The 13729-nt window shown below is 35.3% G+C and overlaps 1 protein-coding gene across 6 annotated transcripts; it reads left to right on the top strand.

Moving 5' to 3' along the window:
• Positions 1-293: 293 nt before the first annotated feature.
• Positions 294-12932, top strand: LOC111781073 (uncharacterized). 6 transcript variants are annotated; one of them, XR_015414235.1, is made up of 20 exons: positions 294-622; positions 758-844; positions 950-1174; positions 1540-1675; positions 1973-2124; positions 2379-2462; positions 2562-2624; positions 3464-3595; positions 3721-3927; positions 5035-5157; positions 5934-5983; positions 8981-9143; positions 9236-9373; positions 9855-9977; positions 10053-10151; positions 10812-10904; positions 10987-11071; positions 11578-11738; positions 12077-12204; positions 12297-12405. XR_015414235.1 is itself a non-coding variant. In XM_087119816.1 (19 exons), the coding sequence occupies exons 3-19, from the start codon at positions 1046-1048 to the stop codon at positions 12438-12440; spliced, it is 2049 nt and encodes a 682-aa protein (XP_086975942.1). In that variant the 5' UTR covers positions 296-622; positions 758-836; positions 950-1045; the 3' UTR covers positions 12441-12932. The 6 variants fall into 6 exon arrangements, 4 of the variants coding, with proteins under 4 accessions (XP_086975942.1, XP_086975943.1, XP_086975941.1 ...); XR_015414236.1 differs by having other exon boundaries at positions 295-622; positions 10812-10901; XM_087119816.1 differs by lacking the exon at positions 11578-11738 and having other exon boundaries at positions 296-622; positions 758-836; positions 12297-12932.
• Positions 12933-13729: the final 797 nt, after the last annotated feature.

Raw genomic sequence — 13729 nt, 5'->3', positions numbered from 1 at the left:
TTTATTTGATGTAATTAAAGTATATTTTTAATTTATTAAAATAAATGTCACGCATTTATTTATTTATTTGTAGAGAGGCCACCCTTCTAATTTTAATTTAATTCAATTATTTATAATTATTACAAGCAATTTTGGATTTTAATTTGTTGGATAAAATTGTATTTATTGTCAGAATAAAAGAAAAAAAAAATGGAAAAAAAAATGATATAATTATAAATAATTTTTGATTCGTTCATCTTTTTGCTCCCACGTTCGTCTCTCTCTCTTGCCCGTGACTTTGATTATTTTCATCTTCTTTTTCTTTCTTTTTCTTTCTTTTTCTTTCGTTCTTTCCCTCTTCTCTCTATTTTTTTCACTTTCATTTCTCTTCTCTTCTCTTCTCTTCTCTTCTTAGGGTTTCGAATGCGACTTCAACTGGCCGGTGAGGTCAATTATGTAGGTTTTCTTGTCTTTGATTTTCCATGCCACTGTTTTCTCTGAAATTATTTTCGACTACGCCTTGCTGGATTTCTGCTTTCCGGCGTCTTCGCGTTCTTGCTTTCTGCCACCGTCTTCTTCAACCTTGCGTTGGTGGATCGTAGTTTCGGCAGGGATTGGCAGTCGATTGCAATTGCCTGCCGAGGTTTGATTCTTTCGTTGTTTTTCTTTCTCTTTTTGTTCTTGTATTCTTGGGTTGTTGTATGTTCTTTTTTTTTTTTTTTTTTTTTTTTTTTTTTTTTTTGTGTGTGTGTTTAGCTTAAGTGCTGCCAATTTGCAGAATAGAAGCGTCGGGAGTACGGGATTTTGCTTCCCTTCAGGTTGTTTGATTAACTAGGGTTGCGGGTTTCGTTCTGCGAGTAATGCGGTTCGTTGTTGTTGTTGTTGTTTTTTTTTTTTTTTTTTAACTTGAGAAGCTTGTAGTCAAAATGGTTGTAATTTCGTGTTGTTTGGGTTTTTTTTGGACTTGCAGGGTTGTTTTGAATATTGGGTTACCAGTGAAGTTCACGACTTTCCAGTGTTTGAGGAATTGTGAGGTTTGGAGTAAATGTTGCTTGGTGGTCGTTGAATGATTGTTTCCATGGACTTAAATGCCTCGCCGGTGCCTGAAGAGGATGAAGAGACGTTTGAGAGGCATGAAGAGGTGTATAGTGCTCCAGAGGAACACATAGAGTCCGGTGCCAGTATAGCACGGCGGGTATGTGTGTTTCTGCCCGTATTTTCATTTTAACTAGAAAAGAAACTTTTCCGACACCTCATTAGAACGATTTATATGAAGTAGAGGATAGATGAGATTTTATCTTGGTTTTCTACGTTCTCTAGTAAGATTTGATATTCGGGTAGACTTCTTTCTCTTTTTCTTTTTTGGCCAATACCCGTTAAGAAAAAAATGAGAGAATGTAGCAATACAAAGAAAAGGATATGACTTGAAGGAGGAAACTTAGTCTTTTTGTGAGTGCACCAGTGTATTGAACTTGCATGCACTCGAACAGTAATAATGCATACACATTGATACCTAGATGAGCAGCCCTGCTTGATTGTGCATCTATTCGTTTGTGTTAGGAGCGAGAAGAAAGAAAAAGACGGTTGAAGAGAGATCGCTCTATTGAGAGACCGGTGCATGAATACCAGCAACCTGCACGGGATCAGTTTTACCCTGCTAAAAACCAAAAATATGATAGAAACAGGCTTCCCCCAGGTGAGGTTCTTAGTTTTTGGATTTCATTGTTTCCTTCTTTTTTACGAAGGTTATGGCTCCTTTGCATGTACCTATTTGTAAATATTTGAGTTATCAACTGGTCAAAAATAAGGGAGGTTCACGTAAGTTTTACGTATCCATTTATTTTTTCTGGGTATTTTTCATGCATATATTTGAGGCTTTAAGTTAAGTTTTCATGCTAAATCGTAGACCATGCGAACTAAACATTCCTGTCAAGAAACTTTCTTTTCTATGATTTATGTTTTAGCCATTTTTGTTTACCTCTTTTATCTCTAGGTTGGTTGGATTGCCCTGCATTTGGTCAAGAAATATGCTGCATGATTCCTTCCAAGGTTCCTCTGGGTGAATCCTTCAATGATTGTATAACACCTGGTAAAAGATACTCGTTTAAGCAAGTGATCCATCAGCAGAGAGTTTGGGGAAGGAAAGTAAGTATCTGTGCACATATTTAAAAACCAGAGAAAGAGAAAAAAGAAAAACTGCAATTTTTTTTGATAAAGGGATGGATTACAAAATGTTTTCCACTGAAAATCGTAACATGATGAAAATGAAAGGCATCTCCATGCCCAGTTGTTCTTATGTATATGGAGAACAAAAAGACAAAATATTGTAATAAGGGATTTGTTGTTCTTGCTCATTTTACCTAATTGAAATAACAGATTATTTTGAACTAAATTTTCAGCTCGGTTTGGTGATTGATTTGACAAATTCTTACCGTTATTATACAACAACAGATTTGAATAAAGAGGGTATCAAGTATGTTAAGGTGAGTGTTGGAATATGGCATGTTATCTTAATTGTACTTTCTAATTGTAGGGGTTGAACTCTACTAATTTTCTGTGTTCTTTGTTCTTGTTGGGGGAAGATTCCTTGCAAGGGGAGAGATTCTGTACCTGACAACAAGTCAGTCAATATGTTTGTTTACGAGGTTTGTACCATTTTATTTCACACACACACAGATAATCCTTTTCCGTTTTCTTACAAATGCTTTCATACATTAGATTTTGAGTGGAAGGGATTAACTTTTGTTGATCTTTTTTTATTGGACACTGGGTACAATGTGAAATAAGGAACCGAACGATATCAATACTTCTTTAGGTGTAATACTGTCTAACTCGTACCCATGTGGGTCACTTCAATATACCAATTTTTTAACTTATTGTCCATTGATTTACTTAGCAACATTTATGTCCTGGCAATGACCATTAGGTCTTAGAATATCTTCTTTATTTTATTTATTTATTATTTTTTTAGAGTCAGAAACAAAACTTTTAATTGGTGAAATGAAAAGAGATTAATGCTTAAAAATACAAACCCTACAAGGGAGTGAAAATAAGACCATAAAAATCTTAATAAAGGAAAAATAAAAGCATCCTAAATAACAAAGAAAACTGGTAAAAGACTTGGATAGAAAACTCCATGTGAAGCTTTCAAATGAGCAGAATCAAAGCAAGCGGCCCAAGGAAGAAACATATTCTAGAAGAATCTCAATTTCCTTTCCAACCAAAGATCTGGGAGAACGGCTTTGATCTCATAACTTCTCCAGTGTATCAGTTTGATTTGGGAAAAAAGTGTGTTGGGATATGCATAGACATACACCCAATTATAGTACACGTTTCAAGTGATTGTGCATGTATAGACTTGTTTACTTGTTGAGCAAAGTAAATGAAAAAGTTGTAGAACCTGAACGTGCGGACGTATTTTATTTATTTATTTCAACCATATAACATACCTAGGTCTAATTAAAATGTCGCGTTTTTTTTCCAGGTCATTCAGTTCCTTTCTCGTCAGAAACATTCAAAGAAGTATATTCTTGTCCATTGCACTCATGGCCATAATCGCACTGGATATATGATCATAAATTATCTTGTGCGTGCACTATCCATTTCTGTTACCCAGGTTAGTTAGTGTACCTGTAAAATGATTCTAGTGTCATGGTTTTTTCCTAGTCTAGCTCATTGATTTGTCTCTCGTTTTGTCTTCTACCCCTTGCGGGGGGGTATTGGTTTATCCTCATTTCACAGGCTCTTAAAACGTTTTCCGATGCACGGCCTCCTGGAATTTACAAGCCAGACTACATTGATGCATTATATGCCTTTTATCATGAAAAAAAACCTGAAATGGTTGTTTGCCCACCCACGCCTGAGTGGAAGAGATCTTCAGATCTTGATCTTAATGGTGAAGCAGTTCCGGATGACGACGATGATGGGGGTTCTGCGGCTCCTTTGAATGTATGCAATATTTAGAGAGTACTCGTTCTTGCCTATATTTCCATTTCTTTATATTAATAGAACTGTTACATAAGAAGTGTACAGAATCATATATAAGTTGCTCTACTTAGTGATGAGGATATGAACTCTTTGTACCAAATTGCCTTTTCACGTAAGAAATTTGCTTGATAGTCGATAGGAAAAATTTGACTATAGGTTGCAAATTTATTAGGAATTTGTGTCTAGAGCACCCTAAGAAGGATGCAAAACTAATAGGGTCCACGGATTTGTAAAATTCCTTTGAAAACTCCTTAAAAGACACTCTTATTGCTCTCTCATTAAATTTCTGATGGAGTAGCCTTAGAGGCATAGAGCCACAAGACATTCGCCCTTTTTCTTCAAACATGAGACATGGAGGAAATGGTTGTGACTAAAGAAGAGTGCCAATTAGAAACTCTTGCCTTATTTTTCACTTTTGTTCGGAGCAAAGTTCCTTGTGACATGTGGGTGTGCATCATAAATTTTGCCTCTCTGTAGGTGGGGGAAAATCCTGCTTTTTGTAGGTACCTGTGTGGGCAATTGTCCGTGGGTATTTTTTCTGATTGGGAACCCCTAGACAATAATGAAGTGCAAAAGAAAAAGAGAGGAAGGGTCTCTTTTGCCTTAAGCCTCCAGAGATCTTTTTTTTTTTTTTTTTTTTTTTTTTTTTTTCTGACCACTTTGCATAATTTAGATTGCACATGGAAATTGAATACACACAGAAGTCGACTTTCAATTCCTTTTTGATAATTGCAGCATTGGGCTCCATCCTACTCATCCGTACACTCTGTGTTTGTATATGTAAAAGTTCCAAAATTAAGCCATGGTGCATTACTTTCCCATGTTCCAATCCCTTGACCAATACAGTATTCTTTGTAGTTTTTCTTCTACCTTCTTTAGCAAGTGCATTAGAAGAGCTAGTGGATCCCATTTGTTGTAGGTGTGGGGATAAAACCTTTTTCAAGAGAGAGAAGTGAACGGTTTTGTTAGGAAGGGACAAAAAGGGAGGACTAATTGAGTTCTACTAATTAGTCTTTGGATTTAGATTATTTTATTTTATTTTTTAAGAAGATTTTTTTGGTCTTCCAGGAAAATCATGATGATGGTACTCAAATGATGACAAATGATGATATATTGGGAGATGAGATACCTGAGGACCAGGAACGTGCTTTAAAACACTTTTGCTATCAAATGCTTAAATTGAATGCTGGAGTATGCTCTCTAACCCTTTCCCCCTATGCCTGCACTTTTTTATCAGACTATAGCCATCATAATCCATCGTTTCACGTCCATTTATTTCACTGATATTCGCACAAGACTGCTGCGGATTTTTATATGGGGAGTTTTGGCTTCTTCTCTCTCTCTCTCTCTCTTTCTATCTCTATCTCTCTTAATAATTATAAAAATAAGTTTTTTTACTTACTGGACAATCATACAATTTGTTCACTTAAACCATCTATTTACAAAGTACCACTGAAACAATTAGGAAACTCTTTTCCCTGACAATTTTGGTTTTTTTAATTCATTATTACTGTTATATTATTTTAAATTATATTTTAGTTGGTTTGTATTCTTTCTGCAATTCATATTTAGGAATTGTATGTTTACCATGTAACGTTCCCAACTTATATATGTTGTGGATTTAGAACTTGGAAGCAGTTAGTTTATATGGTAGGCATGGAATATATTTTATACTTGATATAATTTTATGCTGTTTTCATTCAATTATTCTATTCACCAGGAAACGAGGATGATGAATGATCATCTGAGTTTTCAAATAGGACATTGAAATTTGTTTCAGTTGAACTTATTGCCGAAGCCAACATGCATGAGCCTTTGCAACACTATTGCTTAAAAAATTATAGTCGGAATTTGTACATAAGATACATTATGAAGTTGAAGCACTTACACATGTAGCTTGCTGATGTATCAAAATGTTTTTGTGTAGCTTATACTTGATTCATTATTCAAAATATTTTATTTTTCAGGCAAGAGCAAATTTGCAATTTCCAGGGTCACATCCAGTGTCTCTTAACAGGTCCTGTTACATAAAATTTCCTTATCTTCATTCATATCATTTTCCTAAATTAATTAATTCTACTTCTAAATGCCTTTGTGCTTCGTGTGACATTCTATGCATAGTGAGTCAAAGGCCCTTTTTAGCTTTTCATTATTTTAGTAGTTACTACAACGAAGCGATTATACTTGAAGTCAATACATTTGCTTCATGGCCCAGCATACTTATTATGATTGGGGTTATGAGAGTTCTCTCGGTAGGAAGGGTTGATTTGATTTTTTTTTTTTTTCTTATGAAGAAACTGCGATGCTTGGTGGTGTGACACTCGAGTGAAGGAGGGGCACATGAATGAACCAAAGACCACATCCTGATGAGAGCAATTCGAAAGATAGGATGGCTAAGAAAGGTCTAAAGGAATTTGAAAATTACTACCTATATCAACAAGGTGCACCTTCCTTTTCGGTGACTCAATCATAGGAACTCCAAGGTTAAACGTGCATTGCTTGGAGCAATTGTATGTTGGATGACCTTCTAAAAATTTTATAGGATGCATGTGAATGAGGACAAAGTATGCTGGAAGGACTCATGTTGTTTTGTGGGGAGAGAAATGAGTAACTTGACCATGTTGCATGGGATGTTAGGGATTGTAGGGGCCATTAGGCGCCAAATTCAAATTTCGAATCTTGATCTGAATCCTAGGCATGAGTTGTTACAAATGGTATCAAGGTGGTACCTCTCCCAGTAAGGTGTGGTTCGAGGATGAACCAACATGGAAGCAAGTGGGCATGTGGCAACCGCATTCAATGAGAACATTTGGGAGGATAGAGTGTCTAAGAAAAGCTTAAACGAATTGAAAGTACCTATACCAACAGAGTGCACAGGGGACAAAGCATGTATTCTAGGATGCATGTGAGTGAGGACAAAGCATGTTGGAAGGCCTCATGTTGGTTTGTGGGGATAGTCTTCACTCTTAGAAGTGAGAAATAAGCAACTTGACAATGTCAAAGGGGATGCAGAGGATTTTTTGGGCCAATAGGTGGCGAATCTTGGGCACGAGTCGTTCCAGTTGGCGCGAACAAGGTGCCAAAGAAATCATGGTTTTTTTTCTTCGTTAAAATTTGGTTTTCTACTATCGCCCTTCGGTAGATAGTGAGTTGGTGGATAACTACTCTTCTTTTTTTAATTATTTTTTTCTGGATGCCCTTCATGCCACTCCAGGAATCGGGATACTTGCATATGGTCCCTTTGTCCTCACTAGATGGTTCCTAATCCTTCGTTCTTCCTTATTTTGTCTAGCCCTAATTTCCGTAGTTTCCTTTATTTTCCTTGTCAGGGACGGTTGTTCTAAGAAGGTCAATTTCTTTGCATGAGAGAGCTAACTCTATGGGTAGGCATTCGTCATTTTGTTGGGGCTGCAATGATGCATTCTTGGCAGGGGTGCGTTGCAGGACTTGTATCACCTCAGTTGGAGTTGTCAATTTTCTAGAGAGATTTGGGGCTTTTATTAAAAATATTCTTTTGGCGTTCATTTCACTTTGTACATTTGCTGCTGTTTTATGATGGAGAAGGTGCTGAGAGAATTAGGACAATTTTCCATGATGTTGAGAGGTCTTGGACAGAGGATGTACTTGTATTGAGATCTAATGCTATAACTATCTTTTAGGGTTGGTTGGACAGAGGTTGTTGTATAACTAGTTACTTTTTGGAGGCTTTGGCTATTTTTCACTTGCCCCTTTTGTATTATTTCATTTTGATGAAAGCTGGATTCTCATTACAAAGAAAAAAAAGGCAGAGAAATTTTACAACTGAAAGCTTTTTGAAGATGGTAGACATCGTGTTGAATAATAGATTGAGTAGGAAATATTTGATTTTTTAATCAGATTTATCTGAAAACGAGAGAATTTAGCTTCTTCCCTCTAGACATGACATGGAGGACAGGTTGGTTGTAGCATTTGTTTGAGTTGGACAAACCATTGCCTACCATCAATTATTTGGATTGTTTGAGGTCTTGATCAATGAATTACTTGTTTCTTATATGATAAATTCTTTGTTCTAGATGGTTGTTCTATTGAGTTATTGGAAATAAAATACATGGAACATAGTGAAGGACACTATGGAGGTGTTTCAAGATTTTTTTTGAAGTATTAGAACAGTTAATCCTTGCCTTAATGATACATATATTGGCTAAATTCCTAAGAAGATATATACCTGAAGAGTAGTATATTTTGGACCACTTAGCCAGTGACGGGCCTTTACACAGTCTTGGCTAAGGTTCTATCCTGAAGGTTCAAATGATCGATATTTAGACTACTTCCTGTGAAAGAAATACAAATTCTGGATCCTTAACAAGGTGATTTAAATGGCTTGGTCTGGTGGTCTGGGACTCTAATAAGGTTTTCAAGTACTTTGCATGCTACTTGCTCTTCAGTCCTTCACGTGACTTTTTGCTGCCTGCTGAACTCAATTACTGATGATACTGAGCGTTTCGTGATTCTGATGCTTAGTTCTGACTATTAGAATGGTTATTTATATATTTATTTTTCTCTTTTGGTTGTGAAGGGGTGCGACTGAGCTATATGCTTAACTTAGAAAATATTTTGTAATGTTATTATAGTTTGTAACCTCTATTAAAATTAAAGAGTTCTGACTATTGTAATTGCAATTGTAATATATTTTGTAGCTCACTGTTTGAGTAAATAACTTCTCAAGTAATATCTGTGATTTAGAAGCATCTCTTATTTCTAATAGCTGCTACCGCCTCTTATGCTTTTTTGTGTTTGAATCTTGGAAATTAGACCTCCTTTCTCTGTAGTCTTCTTTGCTTCTGTGCTACGGTGGACATCCTCGCACTTAGTCTCTTTTGGTAATTCCAATGCTTCTTATCCTGACAAATTGAAGCAAAGAATCAATTGAGTAATCATTTGTACGCTACCGTTGATTATAGGTTCTTATTGATTGGGTTTGCTGTTAAAATTCAGTTCATGATAATGAGTTTGATTTTATTTTTATGTTATTCAGAGACAATCTGCAACTGCTAAGGCAACGCTATTATTATGCCACGTGGAAAGCTGATGGAACAAGATATATGATGCTCATAACCGTGGATGGATGCTACTTGATAGACAGGGGTTTTAAATTTCGAAGAGTCCAAATGAGATTTCCTTGCAGAAATGCGAATGATGTATGTTTGCCCGATCCTTCACTGAAGGTGTATGTGCTTGTATAATTGTCCCAGCATTCAATCTGATATATATTATTAATTTTGGCTTCAAGGGACTAGTTGAAAAAAGTCACCACTTTACACTACTTGATGGAGAAATGATAATCGATACTGTGCCAGACTCGCAGAAGCAGGAGAGAAGATACCTTATCTATGATATGATGGCAATTAATCATGTTTCAGTTATTGAGGTTTGATTTATATATTTGTTAGCAATGAAAGTGCTCCTAATGGAGGAAAACTTATGTTTTCAATGTAGTTTAACCAAAAAAAAATATTGCTTAATTTCAATTGGGTGTGCTTATTTTATTATTATTATTTGTGTGCGCGTGTGTTTTGTTTTGGTTTGATTTTTGCCACCTCTATTGTATTGCACAACTTGCTGGCACTAATGAGTCCACAGACTTAACTATCGCTTCTGAGTGCTTGATTGTACAGTTCAATTCTAGCCAAGTAATCATTTTAGAGGCATTAGTATTAGTGTTCTAATTTCTAATTTTGTGGTAGGTTTATCATTTCCTTCTCGTATTTTGACCTGACTTAGATTATATGTGATACTCTATCTAGATCTCTTAACTCACAATGAATAAACCGTTCAATTAATTGGCATGTATCCTTTAGTGATAAGTTGTTATTTCCTTTTTATAGCTCTAATAGCTTGCCATTGTGTAGCGTCCTTTCTATGAACGGTGGAAGATGCTTGAGAAAGAAGTGATTGAACCTCGCAATTATGAGCGCCAGAATATTTACCAAAGCAGAAACCTTCATTACAGATATGACCTAGAGCCATTTAGGGTGTGTATCCATACTTTCTTGTTATGCTTTTTCTTCTGGATGTGGCTATTTGATTCAACATAAATTACTCATTAGGTGAGGAGGAAAGATTTTTGGTTGCTCTCTACAGTTACCAAACTTTTGAAGGAGTTCATACCGAGGCTTTCACATGATGCCGATGGTCTAATATTTCAGGTAGTTGATTTTTTAGTAAATAAAATATGAACTGACCTTTTCATTTTTTATAGGACTTGAACCATCTTTTATTCCAGGAAACTTTGATACTAAGTATTATTTCTCGAAGTTTACAAGCGTATAATCTCTTGTGGCATCTCTATTTAATCGCATTGTTTCTCTATGCTTCTTAAATATTGGATTTATACTCTGTTTTCTGTTTGTGCCTAGCATTGGGGAAGTTTACTTTTTAGGGAACAATAAATTTATACCCTTAAAATTGGAAAGTGACTCGAATAAAATCTTAAACAAATAATTCTATCATAATTGAAATCAACTTTATACTTGAATAATTTAGACTTGATAACAACTCATATTAATGAAATTCACTACTATTCACTTGATTCCCAACATTTTCCTCTATTACTGCATTAATGCCTTCAGTTAAAGAAGTGTTAAACTCGTGCAAATTATGCATTTACAATTTTTTTTAAAAAAAATTGAGCATTGGACTAAATTGATCTTCATGGAAGTTTTAAGTTTTAATTGATTCAATTATTAGTTTAGAGCTTTAATTGTTTTAACCTACAATGTTTAGGGGTTCAAATTGACATTGCCCCTACCTTTTATTTAGAGATTTGTTATCAGCATTTGTTGCACTAAAATGTTTTTCTTTTCTAGGGGTGGGATGATGCTTATGTTCCTCGAACTCATGAGGGTCTTTTGAAGTGGAAATATCCTGAAATGAACTCAGTCGACTTCCTATTTGAGGTTGTAAGTAATTTCTTTAGAATTGAATTTGATATCTGCAGCTGAAGTTGACGGTGAAGTAATTTAAAATTATTTATCTGGACAGTTGGGTGAAGATGATTCTCAGATTCTTATTTTGTTCGAACGTGGAAAGAGGAAAACGATGGATGGAAATAGGGTTAAGTTCAAAGGTTGATGCAAATAGTTTTGCCTCTTTGTCTCTCAACTTGTTCTCTTTGCATTAGTCAGTTAAATCATTTTTAATTATCTGTATGTTTATTGGCCACTAAAATGAACATTTACATCCAATTGTGGACAGCTGCAAAATTTGTGTGAAGAAAATATCATCTTGATTGTCAAGGACTTAGGGTATGAAGTAAAATTACTTCTGAGGTCCATTCAGGGGCTTATAGATCGAACAAAGTATTAAATTATTGTGTGTGAAGAGATTTATTGAAGAGTTTGTGCGAGTGTGATCTGCCTTCTAAGTTGAACCTGCTGGACAGATCATGAAACAAATTCTTTCATTAAGTTGAACCCGCTTGACAAAACTTTACTGCTAGCGTTGGCTAGAAGTTGCCACACAATCTAACGACTATAAAACTTTCTTCTCTCCCATTGCATTGCCTCTTAAACTACTGGATTGTGTTACAATGAGTTCATAAATCCACATTCGTACTCATTTATCTTTTTGTAGTTGCTACTGGAATTATGTAGCTGAATGTCGGTTGGTTGAGTAATTGGGATTTGATGATCACATGCTCTTGCATATGTGGATAATTCTGACCGCAAGCTATGCTTCGCAACTATATTCTCAAGGTTGCATAATTGATGCAAAAATTCCAGGATAACCAGAAGGTCATTTGGTTTAAAATCCTTGAGTTTGTTGCATGGTATTCTACTTTTGACAGGAAATATTGTAAGATCAGTTAATAGGCTCCAGTTTCAAATCTGCTAGAAGGTTGAAGAAATTGTCATATAAGAACATGCTGGCATGTACTGTCTTCATAAACTATCTATAAAAAAGTGGATCATCTGGAAATAATATATGATATTGTTTTGCTTTTGAGCAACATGGGCACTGTTATATCAGATGTTACATTCATGTGTTTTTTATAGTCTGGGGATGAATACTTTACTTATATATATAGTCTTTAGTGTATATTCTTTCAAATCTTATTTTTAAGTTTTTGCAGATGGCGATCCCTCCTTTTATTCAGGAAAGATTGTTGAGTGTTCTTGGGATTCTGATGAGCAAGTATGGGTCTGCATGCGTATCAGGACAGACAAAACAACTCCTAATGATTTCAATACTTATAAAAAGGTTCCTTTACTGCCAAATTGATACAAAGCTTTGCTGATAGTTAAAAAAAAAAAAACCCTGCATCAACTAATATTGCTTGATATTTGAAACAGGTCATGCGCAGCATTAGAGACAATATCACGGAGGAGGATTTGTTGAAGGAGATTCACGAGATAATACGCTTGCCCATGTATGCTGATAGGATAAGGAATGATAGTAAAGCGGCTCAACATACGAATTCAACACGACGGAGGTGATAGCTAGACAGACGTGTGCCCAAATACAGAAATTAGGCAGTATTAGTTGGTAATCTTTGGATGAAATTGCTGAAAAGGTGTTCCCCACATGTTTTGCTTGCTTGCTTGTTCAATCTGTTGCCAGCTTTATGATGTCTCTCCTTGGTAGAATTGTGCATATATATTATTAAAAAGGGTGACCCAGATATCCACCATTAGCTTCTCCTTGTACTATCCTTTAGTTTGTGGTGTAGGGCTGGCGAGTTGTATGATCCAGTTATTGCACTTGATAGATGTCTTCAAAATTAGGGCTTTGAAATTCATTTCTTCCTAGTTTTCCAGGTGAGGAGATGTAGGATTAGGATCCATCATGTATATTAGTATTTTTCTTTTGGTCATTTAGGAATTATTGCTAAGCACAGCAACTAAGGCAGTCATTTTAAGTAAATCTGAGCCATTTTACTGTTGTGAATAGCAGCCTTTACTCGTAATGAACATGTCTGTGTCCTGTTATGTTTTGGCCTCTTTTTCTCTACACCTTTATTTTGAGCTAAGTTCTTTGTATTCCCGAACCGGTTCGTTACAATTTCTATACGCACCATCTTCTACTGGAAAGGAAACTGTAAATTCCATTCATATGTTGGAGTTTGTTTATGTGAGATTCCATATTGATTGGAGATGGAAACGAAACATTCTTATAGGTGTGAAAACTTCACCCCAGTAGACGTGAAAGATGTGTAAACCTTTTCCTTGTAGACACATTTTAAAATCGCGAGGGCAAGTCTAGAATGGAAAGCTTGAAGAGGAAAATATCCGTTGGTTGTGGGCTTGTGAATTATGTTCCAATCACATCCAAATTCACTTTTGTGACGAACCATTCACATAACGGTCCATTAGCTAGTTTAGGGTCTTTATTCATTCATTTTGTTTACCTTGTGTAGTAAAAATTTTTTTAGAGTGGAAGATGTGTCAGATTCTTTCATACACATGAATCAGCATTTTCATTCTTTTAGAAACTACATGACGTCCAATCAAACTCACCTTCTCATCTTTACGATCATTTTCAATATAGTTTGTATTGTGCGAAAATAATACAAATTAGTCTATGATTCTCAACCTGCCATTCCTCACTTTAGTTAACAATTTTAATAGCATATATTCTTATTAAAATTTAGAGACTATCGTTTTATAATTTAGAAAATTCTAAATATTTCTAATTAGACGGATAAACACTTAAAAGAGAGTATACTTAGTAAAATAATTTATTTTTATATTTTTAGTTCTCAAAGTTTGTACCGTAAAAAAAAAAA

This window comes from Cucurbita pepo, chromosome 19, assembly GCF_057944985.1.
Source record: "Cucurbita pepo subsp. pepo isolate OVF chromosome 19, ASM5794498v1, whole genome shotgun sequence".
Taxonomy (NCBI): Eukaryota; Viridiplantae; Streptophyta; class Magnoliopsida; order Cucurbitales; family Cucurbitaceae; genus Cucurbita; species Cucurbita pepo.
Note: the sequence above shows the minus strand (reverse complement) of the source record. Positions and strands in the feature narration are given on the sequence as shown.